This window comes from Tachypleus tridentatus, chromosome 13 (genome assembly GCF_004210375.1).
Source record: "Tachypleus tridentatus isolate NWPU-2018 chromosome 13, ASM421037v1, whole genome shotgun sequence".
NCBI lineage: Eukaryota > Metazoa > Arthropoda > Merostomata > Xiphosura > Limulidae > Tachypleus > Tachypleus tridentatus.
In genome coordinates, this window is record NC_134837.1 from 182372745 (window position 1) to 182394166 (window position 21422).

The window sequence follows — 21422 nt, forward strand, 5'->3', positions numbered from 1 at the left end:
ACTAAGTCATACTAACAACATACTTTTACTTACTATCTATAGAACTAAGATCGTAGTATTAGGATGTGCATGTGATGTGTTATAATGTTTAATGGTTTAAGTAAACAATAAAATAATAATAATTAAACGGTAAGTTGATAACGAAATAATCAACTATAAAAACTATCACTATCCCATCTCCACTTAACTATTTAATATTACGTCATAACTTTATCATGTATATACACTATAAGTTATTTAAATAAAAATATCCGTTTATTTCTTGTCCAGGGTACTGATGTAGAAAAGAAACGACCCCTCAAGAAAAAACAAAATATACTTCTTTAGTGTCACGTGAATCGAATACACGAAGATGTTACCACGAACAGTTAATATCTAAAACCACTAATTCACGGTTTGATCCCATTTCAGAATATAATCCCTGTTTCTGCCAAGACTTAGTCTTGAATATGTCTTCAAAAAGTGCTGTTTGGGAACGATACAGATTAAAACAGCAACACCTGAGAAGCAGTCAACAGTGAATGACGCAGGTTTCTAAAGTGACATCTGAGAAGCAGACAACGGTGAACGAAAACACATATTTTCAGAAGTTTTCATTTTCTTTACTAAACTTTTTAATTTTTTGAGAAAATTAGCTAGAAAATGGAAAACGTATTTGATTGGAAGGGTTGCCACGAAGGAAATTTATGCTCATGTAACATAAACGATATATATTCAGACAATGAGCTTGACTAAAACTTTATATCATGTAAGAGAAATGATATACAATAAACTTGACTAAAGCAGCGATCGAACATCGCTATAGCCAGGAAAACGCACTTCACTAAACGGAGATATTTATCAATAGCTGTCACCAGTAAAATAACATTAAAAGTGTCTTCTCAGAACTGGAGATCCTCAAAACGTTATTACTAGTCTAAAAAACAACAACAAAGAATGATTATGAACTAAACGTGCCTTTTCGTTTGCTTGTTATCTTACAGAAATCGGGTTGTTTACGTTCACTAATGGTATGAAAACGGTAGAATCCGAGTTTCGATACTCGTGATGATCACATCACAGATGACCCATTCTATAGCTTTGTGTTCAGTAACACACAATTAGTTTGTTTGCACAAATTCAGGCGTTTCAAAATTATATATCTATGTTATGTTTTTAAAACAACGAGGATTATACGTCAGCTGGACAAGATGGGTGATAATTGAATCCTAACATTCGATGCCCACTTTCTCAACAGATGTTCGGGAACAGCTGATAGTTTTCCAGAAATCACTTCATGACGTATCTAGTGACGATTTACTGCGTAAACCGGGTCCGTTGACTAATTATCTCACAAAATCAGAATAAAGTAGACTTACAGACAGGTGGACTGCCTTGTGAGACTCTAGAAAAATGGCTTGCTGTCAGCATCCTAATATGAATGATCTTCTATCTAAGCTCCGAAGAAGTATGGTAAGTAGCCTTTGATACTTCGTTCGAATATTTTTATGGCACTATATCTTTGTTACTTCGAAGGCTTATACGTTAAAAAACCTGGTCTTGATACCAATGGTGGGTATATCACAGATAACCCATTGCGTAGCTTTGTGTTTCAAACGAAACCAAAACCAGACCACTTTAGTTTGGGCCTTTCTCTTAATGAGCTACATTATTACACTAGAATCGAATTAGTTTAACCCTATTTTTGTGGGATTTAATTATTGTTTGTTTTCTGTACAAGTTATATGAAACTGGATCAATTTCATTAATGCACGAGAGTCTGGTGACATCCACTTCAACAAGAGCAGATCCGACCCACTGGATGTTGGTTCTTAATCACAAACATATCGTCAGTAAAACGTAGACACTGATGTTGTCGTTTCTGAATATAAAATACAAGTAAGTCGATACAATTTCAATTCAATTTAAACTGTTTTAGTTAAGCCCAAACCTACACGATGGACTTTCAGTACTCTGCCCACCATGGGTATCGAAACACAGTTTCTATCGTTATAAGTCTGAAGACGTATTGCTGTACCACTGGGGAACAAATCTTTACGGATACCCCTAGCAATTTACTGAAATAATAAACCCTTACTAACGTTTTAACATTTATTTTAATATAAGATTGTCACAAGCTGTCTCTAGGTTTGAGTTAGATTATGAAGGTTTCAGAATTTATGGTTGTCTCATTGACATTTTTAATCAAACACAGTAAACACAAACTATTAATCATACAATAAATGCTACATTGTTGTACCAGTTCAAAAAGAAACGACGGACTATTGTAAAAATAGGGAAGAGGCTTAACAGTTAACACAAAAGCATTTAAATTAGACAGTAGCTTATTTATTGTTAGCTTATGGCATTCCTTTTTGTTTTAACGTAAAACCACGCGCGCTGTATTCGTCTGGAGGACTTCATCCTGCGTTTCAGCAGTTGAACAGTTAACAATGGAAACAAAGAGAAAAAAAAAGGTAAGTTAAAAAATGATAAGGCTTCTGGGCCACATAATACTTCCCCAAGACTTCGAAGGAGGTTAAAGATTGGGTATATGAGCCACTTACTACTATATTTTATTAGTGTTTGAATAGTTGTCAGGTGCCAGAGGATTGGTAGTTTTCACACAAGACAACTGTAAACTAAACCACACATTTTGTAGTTTTCACACAAGACAACTGTAAACAAACACTAAACCACACATTTTGTTGTTTTCACACAAGACAACTGTAAACAAACACTATACTATATGATCATTCAGACCCTCCATTAACCAGTATTTACTACAACAGAATATTAGTATTTTTAAAATAAAGTCAAAGCTTATTATAAACATATGTTTAATTATTATACACAGTCTTGCAGTAATTAAGAAACGATTTCATTAAACTTCCGTCACGTTTTCAGTGACATCTATGGTTCGTTAAGCTGAAATAAATAAATTATTTTAAAGTTATGAAGAATAAATAGATTTCTGAAAGGTTTAGACGCCTTTATTAAATCTCAAGTAGCATGTTTGACGTAGATTAGGAGTGATTTAACATGTCTTTTGATGAAAGTAAATTATTACCGAAAATTTTTCTTACGGGATGTTCTTGTGTTTTTTCTCTTTTTATTCTCTCACTAAGTTTCAGAGGAAATATTTTGTTATCTATCTATATCTTCTTCACGATTAATTATCAGGGTATTTGACTTTCTAAGGAGAAACATTTTTGTATTCCAAAGAGTTTGTTTTTAAATTTCGCGCAAAGCTACTCAAGAGTTATGTATTCTAGTCGTCACTAATTTAGCAGTGTAAGACTAGAGGGAAGGCAGCTAGTTATTACCACCAACCGCCAACTCTATGGCTACTATTTTACCAACGAATAGTGGGATTGACCGTCACATTATAACGTCCCCATGGATGAAAGAGCGAATATGTTTGGTGTGGTAGGGATTCGAACCCATGACCCTCAGATTACGAATCGAAATCCCTAACCACTTGACCATGCTGAACCACTCCAAAGAGAATCTAACGTATATAGGGATGAAGCTTTTTTGTCATCTTACAATGTTCACACCCCACTGTTTTCTTATTATTCTTCCAGTAACGATATCCGTATAGTGTGATTGTTAGCTTTAAAACTGATTAAATTATCCTCGGTAAACTTAGCAGAGAATCCGATGTGGCTTTGCTAAAAAAAACAAACAAACAATTATATCATTTTTTCACTTCTCGTAACTTTGGAGGTTTACATACGTTTTAGAAAATATGCACCATGTGCTTGTATTCTCTGTGTCTGTTTCAACATAAATTTGGTGTCAGCAAAGTTCATAAATAACCGAAACTGGCTAAACCTTCTTAATGCCTTTCTGGATACATAGAGGTTTATAATAAATGATATGGAAATAAGCATCATACCATGAAACGTGTAACAAAAATATTTCTTCGGAAATTGTTGTTCTCGAATTTCGCGCAAAGTTACTCGAGGGTTATCTGCCCTAATTTAGCAACGTAAGTCTAGAGAGAAGGCAGCTAGTCATCACACCACTCGCTGCAACTCTTGCGCTACTCTTTTTACCAACGAATAGTGTGATTGATCGTAACATTGTAATGCCCCATGGCTAAAAGGACGATCATGTTTGGTGTGACGGGGATTAGAACCCTTGACCCTCTGATTACGAGTCGAGTGCCTTAACCACCTGGCCATGGCGAGTCCTTTCGTCGGACGTCAACGAATAATTAAAACTCTATTGGTAAGGGCTCGAGTTTCTCCGTCCTTTGTACTAATTCTTCTATCACTGAAGACGATGAAGAGGATTGAGGAATTATGGGATATGTTTTGAAGTTATGAATTAGTGTCCATTACAATGATATACATCAAATATTCGAGTATGGAGATCGTTGAATATATTTTTTAAATTATTTAATCAGTTTCTTTGGTTTCTCCCCATGACTCTAAAATTCCTGTAATAATCAGCATTATAGTTTCCAAACTCTGTATGCTCATATATTCCAGTTTGACTGAAGATTTTGATGGCAAGACGAACACGTAGCCATAAATGGTACTCGCGAAGTCCTCCCATGTGGATGTCTTTTAAAATTAAACCCGATAAGCTGTGTAAGTAATCTCAGTTATTCACCCCTTTTTTTTTTTTTCACGTGTTATTTGTACAGATGATAAGAATGCTGTTTTCATGGTGATATCTTATTGTTGTGATATCCGTATCAACAGTGTTGCTTCCGTTACTACCACCATTACTTTAACGACTATGTTATTAGAGCCATTTAACCAATTACAATTAAATTCACTTTACTTTCTCAACTGCTGTTAAGAAATGCTATTATTATTCTTAATATTCGTTTTATTTTTTCTGGTGTTCAGTACGGTTAGAAATAATCTTTTTATAATGTAAATTGGCGAAGTCACTTTGTACGTTAAACAGAATGATCTTGGTTAACGATGGGTCAGATAACAGATATGGGGGTCTTTACAGATAGCTTGTTTGTTTCTGATATTCGCGCAAAGCTAACCAGAGCTAAGTTTGAGCTCATAGATTAGAAGAAAGACAACTAGCTAAAACTGAACATCAACAGTTTTTAGAACACTTTAATCGTATAGTGGGATCTGACTGTCACTTCTATTACGCAAAGTGCGAGGTTTTAGTGCAATGAAGCTATATGTTCACAAATCTCTACAATAGGTGTGTCTGTATTGCTTCCACTTTTTGTTGATTGGTGTTTCTAAACACATTTGGTATAGTGTACTGAGATGAGTTTCAGGGAAACGATGTAAGCCAGGTGTAAAGTTGGAAAATTTGAGTTGAAAGAAGAAGGGATTTACCCCCTTGTACAACAGTACTGGTGCCCCCCAACTGTCCTGATTCCCCAATAGTCCTGGTGCTCGCTAATATTCCTGGTATCCACCAACAGTCTTGGTGCCCACTAATAGTTCTGGTGTACACTGTTCGTCCAGGTGTCTACCAATATTCCTGGTGTACACTGGTAGTCCAGGTGTCTACCAATTTTCCTGGTGTTTTATTTTAATCCGTATTTCTTTGTTTTCCAAGGTCATAAAATACAAGCGATATCCTTACCTGGGAAATTCAACATTCTTTATGTGGAAATGTCTTTATGATATGATTTAGTGAACGTTTTGCATCAGAAACTGCTGTTAAACACCTTCCGCTAAAAAAAAAAAAAAAAAAAACCTGTTCTCGGTGACATAACACAGCCTATGCAACGTTAGAAAATGTTACATGTACCTATCTGACATATGCCGTTTCACCACGACTGTTTAACATTGTGGATTCCAAGTGACTTACCAATTAGCTTATTCGACAGTCTTTTAACATAAGGTATCAACCATTCATTGAAGGCGAACGAGGATGTATTGATGCAACCTGCTCAACACACAAACAGATTCCTAGCCTAATTATCTATATGTTTTATATCGAACCAAATTTATAAACTTGGAATATGACCTACTCAAAAGTGTTAAGCTTCTTAACCATCTTATATAACCCGTTCAAACAGACTCAAACTTATAAGCCTAGTGACTCAAACTGTTCATATGGATTCAGCTTAGCTCACTAACGTAATCTGCATAATCTAGTCATATAGGACAAAAATTATAAATTAATAGTGCAACCTGTTTATATGGATCAATATTAATAACAATGTTATGGAAATCGTTTATATCAAACAACCTGTTTAAATGGACCTATTCCGTTTGGAACACAGTTACGTAAACTTTTCATATCGAACGGATATTATATAGTTTGTGATACAACCTGTTTATATGGATCAAGGTTATATAACCCCTTAATTTGGAACCAAGGTATAAGCTTAGTGATGAAATTCTTTCCGGTATTAGGAACAACTAACAACTCAGTGTACTGGTTATACATTACGTAATTTATTGGATTATAGACCCGAATTAGTTGAACATTAAGTAATATACGATTATTAGCGGTATAAGTTTGTATGTTAATTATGTAAATAGTCATATTTTATTTGTTGTTATGTAAGAGAACAATAAATTTCCATGATATGTTCAAATAATAAGAACGGTTTATTTCATCGTCTAGTAAAGATTACAGTCAATAAGAGATCAGAAGTTCTGGTAGTATGTAACCTTTTTTGTCTGGAGGTGACGTTTTTAAGAATCCGTTCTGAAAACAAAAACGGAACAATATATTAATAAACTGTAAAATTACAGAACACGCATGCGCTATCGAAAGAGTTAATTTTTATATATTCAACAGAACTACGTAAAATGCTAATTATTACTGTGTGGGTACTTCCAAAGTTAGGCCCGGCATGGTCAAGTGGTTAAGGCACTCGATTCGTAATTTGAGAATCGCGGGTTTCGAATCCCCTTCACACCAAACATGCTCACCCTTTTAGCCGTGGGGGCGTTATAAAGTTATGGTCAATCCAACTTTTCGTTGGTTAAAGAGTAGCCCAAGAGTTGGCGGTGGGTGGTGATGACTAGCTGCCTTCCCTCTTGTCTTACACTGCTAAATTAGGGACAGCTAGCGCAGATAACCCTCGTGTAACTTTGCGCAAAATTAAAAACAAAGAAATCAGCGCGAAAAATAATTTTAATAACAAATACAACTCGGTGTGATAGACAACCTACAAGAAGTAACAAACTTGAATTGATAACTTCGGTTGTGTTTGTCAATCAGAAACATCACATTACTCGCTATAAAACATCTTAAACAACATTGAACCAAACTGCTCTTAAATTTCGTATTGAACCTTGATTACTTGACTTATTTACCGTACTTCAGAATAAATTAGTGTTATTCACGGACGATAACAGCCTTGTATGATAGCTTTTCGGCATGAAATACTTGTACAAGAATCCAGTGTCCATTTCTTTGAAACTAAGATTTTACTTGCTTTTGAAATTACAAAATAAAAATGTTATATTAGCTACCCGTGTAAATGATTGATAAAATATAAAGTACCTTAGTCCCACCACACGCGGTAGCCTCCACCTCTACCTCTACCTCCACCTCCACCACCACCACCCAGTTGTAATCTTAGCGGAACACCAATGATTGTCTGGCCACCACCAAGTCCGCCTCCACCACCAACTCCGCCTCCAAATCCACCTCCACCACCAAGTCCTCCTCCAAATCCACCTCTACCACCGAGTCCTCTTCCAACTCCACCTCCACCACCGAGCCCTCCTCCAAATCCACCACCACCACCGAGTCCTCCTCCAAATCCGCCACCACCACCCAGTTGTAATCTTAACGGAACAGCAATAATTGTCTGGCCACCACCAAATCCGCCTCCACCACCAAGTCCGCCTCCACCACCGAGCCCTCCTCCAAATCCACCTCCACCACCGAGCCCTCCTCCAAATCCACCACCACCACCGAGTCCGCCCCCAAATCCACCTCCTCCACCGAGTCCGCCCCCAAATCCACCTCCTCCACCGAGTCCGCCTCCACCGCCAAGTCCTCCTAGGCCTACAGTAGCAACCTGAAATACGTGCATAACATATAAGTTCATTATTTTCACTTGTCTTCTTTATTGTTTACGTAGGATCAAGAAACTAAATTATACCAACTCTTCGATTACTATCAATAACCTATACTACTGTAACACCACTTATAGATGAGATACTTCGCTTCTATTGAAACAAATAATACGTCTGTATCTCAGGACGGCTGGTATAAGTATCAACTCTTTTACCAAAATAAACTGGGTTTCTCGTAATCACGAAATGATACGACTCTTAACATACATACACCACGAATATGAAACCTTGTTACACGTATAGTTACAATATATTGAACAAACCTGCGAACGATCATTAGACGTTAAATACACTAATACTGCTAATCCTTTTAAAATAAATACTGTTTTATAAAGCTACACCAAGAAAGTACACAGAGGTTTTACAGACTTCTTGCTTAAAGGCAGTTAGGTCTAGTTTCCCAATATAGTTAACAAATAAAGAAAGCGAGGGAAAGATACAAGAGTCGTTGAACGTTAGAAATATATTAAACAGTGTATTACTTACTCCAAGAGTGATTCCTCCGCCTCCCAAGCCACCACCTCCAGGGCCACCACCTCCGGAGCCACCATATCTCGTGGCTTCAGCTTGTAAGTCGTCTGCGACCTTGTCTACTGGCTTCCCATACACAGTGACCAGTAGAGCCAACAGTAAGAAGTCCTGAAACACAAGCCCATAACGTGTTTATCTTTAGAAATTAATTTTGATCTACGCAGTGCCTGATCCATTTGTGGACATCTGATGTAAAAGGTTTTTATTGCTTGAATATACATGAATATATTTGGTGTCAAGTTTTGTATTCGCCACAACACAGTCACAGTTGGTCAAGCAATATCCGTACTTAATAATATCGAACGATTAATGTGTAAAATCAATAACACTTATTTCCACACTTAGGTTATTTAAGGTTAGTTGTTGTGAGATGACAATGTTCAAACACCAATAATACAAAGAAACACACAACTATAAAGTGTTAAATTAGTTCTATAATTTCTTTTGTATGAGTGTGGTTGTGAAACAACCTGGTAGGGTCTTTAGTGTTGTTTTTTTAAACAAAAGTAGGTGTATATAATTGATTAGTTTAATCGTCCAATAAGACAATAGGTAAGCTAACGGTCATTCCACCAGCTCCAAGAAGTTGAAATTTCGGAATTTGAAAGCTAGTAGTTTTGTGTCAAAATTCTAAATCAAATTAACTTTTCAACTAAATGTGTCTATAATTTATGGTACAAAAAAATAACATTTCAGAAGCAAGCAAGTTTTTCGGACAAAGTCACAATGGGCAATCTGCTGTGTCTACTGAGGGGAATCGAACCCCAAATTTTAGCACTGTAAGCGCTGTATAGGGGAACACTTGAGATGAACACGTGTTTTGAATTATTTGAAAACTGTAAGATAACTGGACTCGAATACTGAATTGATTACCCATACCAAACATAAGTTTTTCTATTGAGACGTTGGTAAAAGGACACAGCAGATAGCTCAATGTGGCTATGTTCTAAAACAAGCGAAGCTAGACATAAAATTACAATAGTATACATTCAAAAAGAAAAGGTAATAAATTTGAAATGTAAATCACCTCCCTTTTGTCTTACCTGAATCTTAATTCTCATATTCTATAAACTCCACGTTTCTTCTTTAACGTTATCAGATGGTTGCAACTCGTTCTTCTTGAGATAAAGAACAGTCCTTATATTTATACCTCATTTAATGGAAAATAAGTCACGCATTTTCTAAGAAAAACCTGTTATTCTGCCAAACGAAGCCAAAATTTATTTCGAATCACACTCATGGATGAATTTTCTGGAAGATTCATGCTTGATTTGTAGGTCAGAGAAAGACAAAAAATTAAATATCATTGGATTTTTTCGCACAATAAATCAGGTTTATCTAAACGGGTTACTACTTTACATAGAACAGTAGGTCCGAAGGTACATTAATGATTAAACTGTCTTTAATGAACACTTTGTCTTTACTTGTTGTCTGTAATGATGACATCGAGGAATTTTAATTTCAATTCAGTTTTTTATATAGAACAAAATTCTGTTTATTTATTTACAGTTTGTTCATTGTTTTATCTCATACAGCGTGTTTTAGAATTTTTGCACGAAGGAGTAGCTTAAAAGTTGACGGTGAGTGTTGTTGGCTAGCTGTTTTTCCCGCTCTCTCTGGCTTATCGCTTGACATTGAGACATTGCTTGCGCAGATGACCCCCGACATAGTATCTGTGCACGAAATTCGAAACCAACAAATTCTTATATTACATTAACGTTCCCCAAACGCGGAAAGTTTTTTGAATCAACGGAAAACGAACATGGTATCCTTGGATTCACAGTTCATGTTATGCCTGGCTCTACATCTTTTAAAAAAGTTTTGTTTGTTACAAGACAGATTACACATCACTTTCAAGCAAACTTTTCCAAGAAAAAAACTATTCAATAACTATCATTATTATATGATAAACATGTTGGATTGTTTTGTCTGTTAGAATCTGAGGCCAGTCTGTCATGACCTGAATAGGACGATAATGTCACTTTATTAATTTATAGCTGAACATCAGCCAAACAGATGTATGCTATTTCAATTAAAGCGTAATGATTTTTATTTATTATTAACACAGGATTTAATAAGGTTTAGTAACATACATTGATGATCGTTTAGGTTTTTTGATAAATGAGGTTTCTCTATTCTACCTGCCTGATTTTTTTTTTCTTTCAGGAGTAGACTTAATTATGTGCACGTTCTCTGAACTGTTTGTAGAAAAGACAACATGTTGGCCTGGCATGGCCAGGTGGGTTGAGGCACTCGACTCGTAATCTGAGGGTCGCGGGTTCGAATCCCCGTCACACCAAACATGCTCGCTCTTTTAGCTGTAAGGGCGTTATAATGTTACGGTCAATCCCACTATTCGTTAGAAGAGTAGCCCAAGAGTTGGCGGTGGGTAGTGATGACTAGCTACCTTCCCTCTAGTCTTACACTGCTAAATTAGGAGATAGCCCTCGTGTAGCTTTGCGCGAAATCAAAATCAAAACAAACAAACAGACAACATGTTTAATTACTAGTAGAAGAGTCAAGATTCGTTTTTTATCTTTTGTTACTCGTCACTTCATTAACTAAGTATTAATAAAACCCTAAGACGAGAGTTTAAATGTAACGCGTTGGCTCCCACACAACCCACCGATGGATGATTATAGTCTTCCAGTAAGACCCACCGGTGAGTCGTACTCTGTTTTCTTTTAAAAAGGACCCTTATTGACTGGAACACAACAGCTACATATATACTCTTCCTTAAAAAGTAATTGCAAAATAGTCATTTTTACCAGTTGGACCCTAGAAAGTATCAGCAAAACAGGCTTGAGAGCCAATGTGTTAAGAGAAGTTTGAAGGAGATTACTGACTGTTATAATGCTTTTATTTTTATTCTTTGCCATATACTAGCACATCTTTATTACTTAGACCAGCAACAGGTTAAAATAAAGATGTTTCAAAGATGTTATACATTTACGTCAATATGTTTTTATAGCACTGAAAATATTTTTACAAGCATTCTCTCATTGCTCTCCTGTCGAGTCACTCGATAATTATATTTAAAAACGATGCTCATTAAAATTCTTAGGTCAATATGATGTAGTAGGTTTATGAACACCCCAATCACCATCAACGTCTCGGGCATTGTTTACCCAACTTACTTAGCTTAAACGTTGCATTAGAAACGTAATTTCCGACTGTTCATCTCCGAAGTGCGTCAGGATTGTTAGTGTAATGGGACACCAAATTTAATCAAGCTACTCGAACGTTATGTGTAATTAAATATTTACAGCTTGAGGCATGTGGTTGAATTAAGGATCTGTGGTATCGTGTGAAACCGAGGACTTGTTAAGATAACCTTTTTAGGGTTAATAAACCTTAACTTAGTTCAGTATTCGGTAGAAGGAAATATATTAATCTAAGTGTTATTACACCACGATTTTTGTTTTTGAATTACTAATTTCTGAATTCAATTTGCGTTTGTTGAGACAATTAATAAAAATCAAATTTTTTTTTTTAAATTCATTTTGGCATTATTTAAATCTAGGAGAGTTAAATCACGAAACTTTAACCTTAAACATTTAACAATTAAACTATATGACAAGTTACATATCTACATTTATATTACTTAAATTCTTAAACAGGTATTTTTCATTAATCAGTTTTTCTTTATAGAGGGCTGAAGTGGTCAAATCTGTGCCGGACTGTGGATCCTAGAGTTAATGACGCGCCTCCTGTTACCGTAAAATAACGTTCTACACTTTGGGGCAGTGAGGACGTTATAATTGTTAAGTAGTAAAAATCAAATTATTTGATCAGTGTAGTCCAGGAGTAAGTGATGGCCATTACGTAAGTATAAGCCCGAAGTGCTGGTGGCTGGGATGACTGATAAAATTAAGAATTGCCGACAAGAGGAATAAATGTAGGGGACCTAATAACTTTTCATGTGGAAGGTGGGGGTGAGAGGGAATATTTTGTAGTTACGCCAAAGTTGATGGATGATGTTCCCTAAAAATTAGGAATAAAAGAGACAGCCTCCAGGCGAATATCCTAAACAAACCAACGAGTAATGGCCGATAGCCTTAGACCAAAGTAATCCTAACAACAGTCTATTACAGGTCGTTCTTTACTGGCCCAAGAGTTCGGTGGAAAACCCACATGCCTGAGTTTATATATTCCAATGTATACGTTTCTTAAATATTCAATATCCGATTTATATAAACTTTACTTACTAATTACGTATTGATAGAGAATACACCTGAATGTGGGCCAGGTGGATTAAGGCGTTCGACTCGTAATCTGATGGTCGCGGATTCGAGTCCCGATCGCACCAAACATGCTCGCCCTTTCAGCCGTGAGGGCGTTATAATGTAACGGTCAATCCCACTATCCGTTGGTAAAAGAGTAGCCCAAGAGTTGGCGGTGGGTGGTGATAATTAGCTCCCTTCCCTCCAGTCTTACACTGTTAAATTAGGGACAGCTAGCGCAGATAGTCCTCGAGTAGCTTTGCGCGAAATTCAAAAACAAACAAACCTGAATGTCTGCTAAATGGTAAATCATGTTGCAGAAAATTGGCGCAGTTTATTTTACTTTTAGTGAGGGAAACTCGATAAATATGGTATATAACGAATATTTAATTATTTAACTAAATCTGCAGTAACTTGTCTCTTCTGAAGAAATGTTTTTGTTGAATTTTGGGCAAAGCTACTGGAGAGGTTTTTGCCCTAGCTTCCTCTAATTTTGAAGTTATAGACAAGAGGAAACTCAGCTAGTGAACACATCCAACACCAGTTCTTGGGCTATTTTTATCAACGCTAAGCGGGTTTGACTGTAACATTGTAACGTCCTCAGATCTAAGGAAACTCGAGCGCTCCAATGACTAGGCCATGGTTAGGCCTTAGATAAAAAGAAACTTAAAGATTTGCTTAAATTATATTTATATATATCTTATATAAAAAATGCAAGCTAGGCATATGTAACAGTACAATTTTCATATCTTATTTCGATGCTAATTTGGCACTGATGTGAACCTGGAACTTCCGACATTTCTCTAAGCAGCTACGTGTGTATCAAAAACGTTTCATTATAGTTTTTCTGTTCCCCTCTCTTTTGTCAATTTTAAGAAGAATTGGTTTCACTGACTGTAAAATATTCCCGATCTTTAAAATTGGGCTAAAACGCTCGTTTTTGAAGCTACTTTTGAAAAAACAGGAAGAGTGTATATACTAGTACAATGTTGCCCCGTTTGTAACATCATCCTACACACTAACACCTTTCGCCCCAGCATGGTCAGGTGGTTAGAGTGCTTGACTCGCAATCTGAGGGTCACGGGTTCGAACTTCCATCACAACAAACATGCTCGCCCTTTTAGCCATGGGGCGTTATAAAGTTGTGGTCAATCCCACTATTCGTTGGTAAAAGAAAAGCCCAAAAGTTGGCGGTTGTTGGTGTTGACTAATTGCCTCTCTTCTAGTCTTACATTGCAAAATTAGGGAGCCCTCGTGTAGCTTTGCGCGAAATTCAAAACAAAACAAAACAAAATATTGTGCCAACAATGAATATCAAAACTAGGCTTTTAGCGAGTGAAACCTCAGAGTTACCGCTTAACCACTATGGCTCCATCGCAACAAAGAAATCCAACCACACATCTAAGACAACATGCCAGTTTCTATATAAGATGAAACTAGAAGCGGAAATTATACCGCATTATATGTAGGCATCTCCCATAACTTCTGTGACCTTGGGTGTGTAAAACTGACCCTTGGAAGTTATCTTCTACATATGAAATTGTATCGAAGAACGGTAACCGATATCCACAGTCCTCAATTTATGAACGTCATTAATAAACGTTTGTCGTAATATATCTTTAGGCTCGTCATTTGCTTAAACTTGAAGTAGTTTAGTTCTGCACCCTCTGACGGTTAATATTTACAATAGTGTTCAAATAAATATAAGAATTTATCAATATCAAATATTTCGTACACCTTTACAAAAAATAAAAAAACCTTGCTATAATTTGACGTCATGAGAATACACCGGGAGAAATTTGACGCTGGTGGGATAAACTAGTTGCTTTGGATTAGGTGAGGTCTTGTATAATTAAAACCTGAAACCGTCGGTACCCGGTAGAACTCTAAAATTTCAGAATTAACTGAAACAAAGGCAATTGTACGTCTCACAAATATTTCATTTATTACGACCATGGTGTCTCTAGTGCAGGCATCATTAGGTAAAAACTGAAATAGCTTGTATACACATGTTTAACCAAAGAACCGGTAATCCTGACGTTCACCCTGAGGCAGTTGGGGTGAGATGTGAGGAGGTTAAATTTATTTGGTCCTTGAAGCAAGACTGTGGTTGTAAAATATGAAAAAAAAATTGTGAAGCGTACAGTTGTCTTTGTTTCCTCAATTCTGATGTCTTATAATCTTATGATGCTTGTGGAGTAACATGCATTTTAAGTCGTTACAGTTTGTCATACAAAACTCGGTATTGGTGACCGATGTCTGGAAATGGGATGTGATTTGAATGTGTAAAGATGTGCCCTTTATTTGCTATGTATGTTTAAACGAAACGTAGTTTTGTGATAGAGATTCTAATTAGTAACAGATGTTTCCTGACTCGCGTTTTAAGTCAACTAATGGTAGATCTGATATATTATAATTCACAGAGTTACGTAGTTCGTTTATCACTAATAATTAATATTTGTTTTAGAACATTTTAACTTAGTTGTTTATATACATTGACTTCCCTCAAGTAATAACGTATGATGTTGTCAATGATGTTTTAAGAATTTTTTTTTCATTTAAACAGTTTTTCTATATTTTAAAGTTACTTTTGTAAATACGATCATCTTGTCACAAAATTATCACTTTTTAAAAAATATTTTAACGTATCCTTCTGCAATTTATTTTCTCTAGTTTTTATACAGTCAGCTTCCAATTCACTGAATCTAATAAAGTCACCCATAAAGTTTTCCACCTTTAAGTTCTAACTGGATTTGTTAGTAACATTCACATTATTTCCTTTATCAGGCTTTATCAATATTTCTTAATTCTTTTACGTCTATAAATTTTTCTTTATAGATATTAGTGTATTTAAAATCTCTTATTATTATAATTAGTAAAGACAGACACAATAATGCCACTAGTGTGGATTTTAATATCAGAGGATCCATAATTTAGGCTAAATATTTGGATTAGAATATTCTTCTAATAATTTCTTAAGTTTATAATGACTAATACACCATCATTCTACAACCAACGGTTAATATCAACAACTCTCCGAAAGCCCCTGTAAATAAACTGTCCTACAAACCATGAAAAGTGCAGATAAAGTGTCCTACAACACATTAATAGCGCAGAGTTGCAGATCTATAATGCATCCGCTGAACACTCCACTCATGAAGTGCTCTAAAACTCACGGACAATGTAAATAAAATATTTTTACAAGCTATAATATAAAACTAACTCATAAATATAACTCATGAACATTGCATGAAATCTATTATATATCCGATGAGCAGCGCAGAGAAAGAATGATTTGTCCATTGTTTTCATCTATTAAGATACTTCACTCAGTCAGTATCCTGCTGTTGTCACAATATATTATTTCTTCAAAAGTGATAGTAACAAGAACATATTTCTCTGTCATACGTCATGACGACAGATCACTGATAAGGAAATTACACGCTTCTCTTGTTCTTACTTCTTGAAGCTATCAGTTACTGTTAAAAATAAATATTGGTTAAATTGGTAAAACGTTTGTAGCTCCAGGTGGAACTGAGAATCATTTATAACCACCACTCAAGGTTGAAACGTACTCACTTAAGTGTCTATTGTAATTTATCAATACATGTTCCCTGGTGATTCATGATATACTTAGACAAGATTCCCTATTCGAAGTAAGAATAGAAGTCATATCACAAAAGTCGTAATATCCTGCTTTCTACATCATGTGTTGGAAGTTAACCTGCTTTTAACATCATGCGTTGGAATGTAATCTGCTTTCTATATAATGTGTTGGAAGGTAACCTGCTTTCTATATCATGTGTTGGAATGTAACCTGTTTTCTACGTCATGTGTTGGAAGGTATTCTACTTTCTATATCATGTGTTAGAAGGTAGCCTGTTACCTACATCATGTGTTGGAATGTAACCTGCTTTATACATCATGTGTCGGAATGTAACCTGCTTTATACATCATGTGTTGGAATGTAAGCTGCTTTATAAATCATGTATTGGAATGTAACCTGCTTTATACATCATGTGTTGGAATGTAAGCTGCTTTATAAATCATGTATTGGAATGTAACCTGCTTTATACATCATGTGTTGGAATGTAAGCTGCTTTATAAATCATGTATTGGAATGTAACCTGCTTTGTATATGATTTGTTGAAAGTAAACCTAATTTATACATCATATGTTGAAATGTGACGTGCTAGAGCTCACATAACTGTCATGACCGTTGTAAGTGGCAATAGAAACAAATACTCAATAAAAACTAAGTCGAGTGTTCTGCTTGTAACATCTGATTTTATTGGTTTTTGTATTTCAGTTGAGAAGCAGAGAATGTCGAGCATATAATACATGCATGTTTTATGTTTAAACCTCGAAAAGTTAACATATACGCTATTGTTTTATACCATTATACAAAATAATTATTTTAATTTTCACATTTATTAACAAAGCGTATGAAATTATATGAAGTTATCTGAATGCCAAGCTTTAGTAGACTACTACAGTTATTTCGTTACCCATCACTAGGGGCGCTCCACTATGCGGAAATAAACATTTTAAATATTATTCTTAAGTATCGTGAATCAAGTATTGGATTTTTAGGGCTATGAATACGTACACTTACTGTAGACCCACCGAGGGAAAAATGTTTTAAAGAATAGACGTAAATGACGATGTTATACGTAAGGTATGATTTTACAAAAACTCAGAGCACGGCATGGCCTGCTGGTTAGGGGGGCTCGACTCGCAATCTGAGGGTCACGGATTCGGATTCCCGTCACACAAAACATGCTCGTCCTTTCAGCCGTGTGAGCATTATAAGTAACGGTCAATATAACTGTTTGTTGGTAAAAGAGTAGCCCAAGAGTTGGCGGTGGGTAGTGACGACTAGCTGCCTTCCCTCTAATCATACAGTGCTAAATTAAGAACAGCCAGCGCAGATAGCCCTCGTGTGGCTTTGCGCGAAATTCAAAAAACAAACGAAAACTCAAAGTTCATATCGTAAGGAATAGTTTTTACGGTGTTAAACATCTAAATGTCTCATAAATATAAGTATATAAACGCAATGTACTTTTATGCATTATTTGAAACACAGCAAAAATAATCTCCAAATTTCTACGCAATCTCAGCATTGAAAACATCAGATAGCTACGTTAGGACTAGTTTAATGATAAAGACAGATTGATTTTAGTTTCGGTTTTTCCTTTCTAATCAATGGCAATGTTTTCATTGAAGGTTACACACAACAACATGAATGTCCAGGGTGATCAATTTGTTAAACTATATTTCAACCATTAATAATGCTTTGGTCCATGATTCTGATGTAATAAGTGGTGAACAGTTTGTATCGTTTGTATTCAAGGTAACAAGTAATGCTGGTAGTCAAGGTAACAAGTAATGCTGGTAGTCAAGGTAACAAGTAATGCTGGTAGTCCAGGTAACATACAAAGTTGATAAGGAACAGAAAGTGGAATTCCGCTAACAAGTAATGCTGGTAGTCAAGGTAACATACAAAGTTGATAAGGAACAGAAAGAGGAATTCCGCGTTCACAGTTACCTCTGAACAATAAAAAAAAATTGAGAAATAAAATTCCGCTAACCCAATTCATCGAACAACGACAACTTGTTTATTAGTTGCTAACCACAAAACTACAGAATGGGCTATCTCTATTGTGCCCAATTGTTTGTTTTAAATTACCAGACGTTCTGCTTAGCTAATAGGGCGGGGATAAGAACCGAGTTTTATAATACTGCTTACAACGTATATCATTACTATATTTTTGTAAGACAGTGAAGACAGTTACTGTTTGTTCTTTGTGAAGCACGCTGCTTAGCAATAGGTTCTCTGTGTTGTACAAATAAAATGATCTAATCTTAGTTTTGAAAACTGAGCAGAAATGTTTTATAGTTAGCAAATAGATGCGTGATATACGCGGAAATGCTTGGATAGCAACTTTTGGATTAAGAATAGGGGCGAAGGTTGCGTAGACATCTTATGATACTAAGAAATATATCAGTTTGACAGAGGGTGTTCTAGACACTAATAAACGTGTGGGCCTAGCTGTATATACTGTAGGCACTAAGGAATATATCAGTCTAAAAGCGCGTGTTTTAGATACTAAGAAACATCTCTCTGACACTTAGTGTTCTAAGCACTAGGAAACATCTTGGTTTAACAGTGTGTGTTACAGACACTAAGAAACATCTCGGTCGAACAGCGCGTCTTCTAAGAACTAAGAAACATCTGGGTTTAATATCGTGTATTCTATTAGTAACGACTGTTAAACTTATATTGTTGACTTATGATACATTAGATTTAAAACTTGGTGATTATAATATTACAGAGAAGACATTGCACTGAACAAAAGTTGTTAGATAGAACACACTTTCCATCTATTCTTTATTTACGATTTCAGATTATGGTAGACTTGAAACACAAGTCTATTCTGATCAATAACTACAATATGCCTCCTACAGTCATACTACTGAAGTTAAAATACACGTTTCTGTATAACTTAATGAAACGTTGGGAAAATTATTTCTAGATCCAATCTATAACTTTCTCCACATTAAGAAAAGAAAACGAGTTATTGTTGTCAACCATATTTCCCCACATATCTTAGAAAAACGTACTATAATCTGGTTTAGATCGTTTTCTCAACTGATGGCGGGTGTTGTTTTATTTCTGTTATCAAACTGATCCAGATCATTTACTCAGCTAATGGCAGATGTTGTTTTGGACTATATTACACAGTATCTCACAAGATGACTTACTCAGTTTTATTTCATTTATTGAAGTTTATAATGTGAATTTGTTTCATAGATGTTGATGGTTGACTAAGATAGTGAATGTATTTCTAGTGCAATCCCAAGCTGCTTAAACAGATTGATATGTAATGGATGTAATATCCAAAGCGGATGAATCACGTCACTTCCACGTTTCACAGATCAATTATGTATGACATGAACGGATAAACTGTTGTTTTATGTCTTGTCCATCGGGATGAAGACCCAGCACTGTAGTGTTGACGTGATTAGCTACATCCACTAGGTAGACTCTGGAAGTTACCTGGTTTTCTAACAGAACCAAAGGATCCACTCTGGGTACATCTACTAGGTAGACTCTGGAAGTTACTTGGTTTTCTGGCAGAAGCAAATGATCCACTTTTGATAGGATAACGTTTCCTAGACTATAACACTTTCCTATCCACATAAAAAAACCTAATGCTTCATGTGGTTCACTGCATCATTCTACTTCAATATAAAAAAAGGGCATGAGCTATCAGACCACAACAGACACTCCAAGTCATTTCAACATCACTTTACTTCAGTATAAAAAAGGATACAGTTCATTTGATCACGCCAAACACATTAGAACACACAAGATGGTCCAAGTAATACCACAATCATTCTATTTCAATACAAAAATAATGTGATTGATTAGACCATACCAGACACGCCAAGTCATTCCAACATGATTCTACTGCAGTGTGGCTCATCAGACCACACCAGACATTTCAAGTCATTCTGTAATTACTCCACCTCAATGAAAAAGGGATGTGACTCATCAGACCACACCAGACATTTCAAGTCATTTCATATTTGCACTCAAAAGCTGTTTTCCTCAGTGCATTTGAAGTCATTGGTTTATGTAATGGTTGTCTACTAGCTAGCTGCCTTGTAAAGGTGTTATAATGTAAGCCATACAGTACCATTGGATATAACTTAAATCTTCTTGTTATAAAGAAATCATATTCTATAATCTGACATCTTTTTACTTTACAATCAGCCCAATATTTCCTTCAGTTGTTGCCCATGTTTGATGATACAGTGTTACACGTATTCTTATCAAACCAACAGTCATGAATAAAGGCGCATCTGTTTGAAGTGTGATCATTAACACACTTCTCAAAAGGTTTAAAATATCGTTGCCTTTATGCGCCCCCCAGTGGCTCAGCGGTATGTCTACGGATTTACACGCTAAAATCCGGGTTTCGATACCCGTGGTGGACAGAGCACAGATAGCCCATTGTGTAGCTTTGTGCTTAATTCAAAACAGCAGCTGCCTTTATGCACTGTCTTCTAAAGTTTTATAGGGTTCGAAGAAGTCATCTGACATATTATGTAATCAATGTATTTCACATTTATAAATGACTGGAGTGTTTGATAAATGTGTGATCATAATTAAGTGGTAAGTATATGTAATGTAAATTATACTCCATAAAATGAAAGGCTCACAGATTTCATGGATATATGTACAAGATAAAAAAAAGAAAGAGATTTGATAAGCTGAATACAGTGCATTACAAAATCATTCAACTCCTGCAAAGTTTCCACATTTTGTTGCCGTCTAAACTTGCAGTCATGAAATTTTCAAATGGAACTTTATGTTCCATTTGTCAAACTGAGAAAGTTAAAAAAAACGCTGATATTATGTAAGTTAGATTTGTAAAGAAAATTAGAATATTGTCAATAGCATAAGTATTCAGTCTCTTTGCTAGGACAACCCTAAATTAGTTGCAAAGGATTAGTTTGAAGGATCACAAAATTAGTATAATGATCTCTGTCTGTGTGTAATCAAAGTGGTTTAACCTGATACAAAATAAATGTAACTGTATAAGACACAACTTTCACAGTGATACAACAAACTAACCATGAA

General features: G+C 35.6%; 1 protein-coding gene, 1 long non-coding RNA gene and 1 pseudogene across 3 annotated transcripts in view; 1 reads left to right on the top strand and 2 right to left on the bottom strand.

The window, feature by feature from the left end:
* The first annotated feature begins 277 nt into the window (after window positions 1–277).
* LOC143238440 (uncharacterized) overlaps window positions 278–21422 on the top strand; it is a 180418-nt pseudogene continuing 159273 nt past the window's right edge. Inside the window, exon 1 of the transcript XR_013020581.1 lies at window positions 278–1452. The product of XR_013020581.1 is annotated as an uncharacterized LOC143238440 (transcript). The remainder of the gene's footprint in view (window positions 1453–21422) is intronic.
* LOC143238567 (uncharacterized) lies at window positions 6515–7535 on the bottom strand. Its single transcript, XR_013020649.1, has 2 exons — window positions 7438–7535; window positions 6515–6633 (listed from the first exon to the last, which is right to left on the bottom strand). It is a non-coding gene; the product is annotated as an uncharacterized LOC143238567 (long non-coding RNA).
* Window positions 7617–9662, bottom strand: LOC143239899 (uncharacterized). Its single transcript, XM_076481519.1, has 4 exons — window positions 9593–9662; window positions 8505–8657; window positions 7731–7960; window positions 7617–7644 (listed from the first exon to the last, which is right to left on the bottom strand). Exons 1-4 carry the CDS (start codon window positions 9608–9610, stop codon window positions 7617–7619), a joined length of 429 nt encoding a protein of 142 aa, XP_076337634.1. The 5' UTR covers window positions 9611–9662.

Bases quoted from the DNA above. Each gene is read 5' to 3' on its own strand.
- LOC143239899 (XM_076481519.1), bottom strand. The intron at 7,961-8,504 runs GTAAGTAATACA...CACGTATTTCAG, and splicing joins GCGGAGGAATCACTCTTGGA to GTTGCTACTGTAGGCCTAGG. The intron at 7,645-7,730 runs GTTAAGATTACA...TCGGTGGTGGAG, and splicing joins CAGACAATTATTGCTGTTCC to GTGGAGTTGGAAGAGGACTC.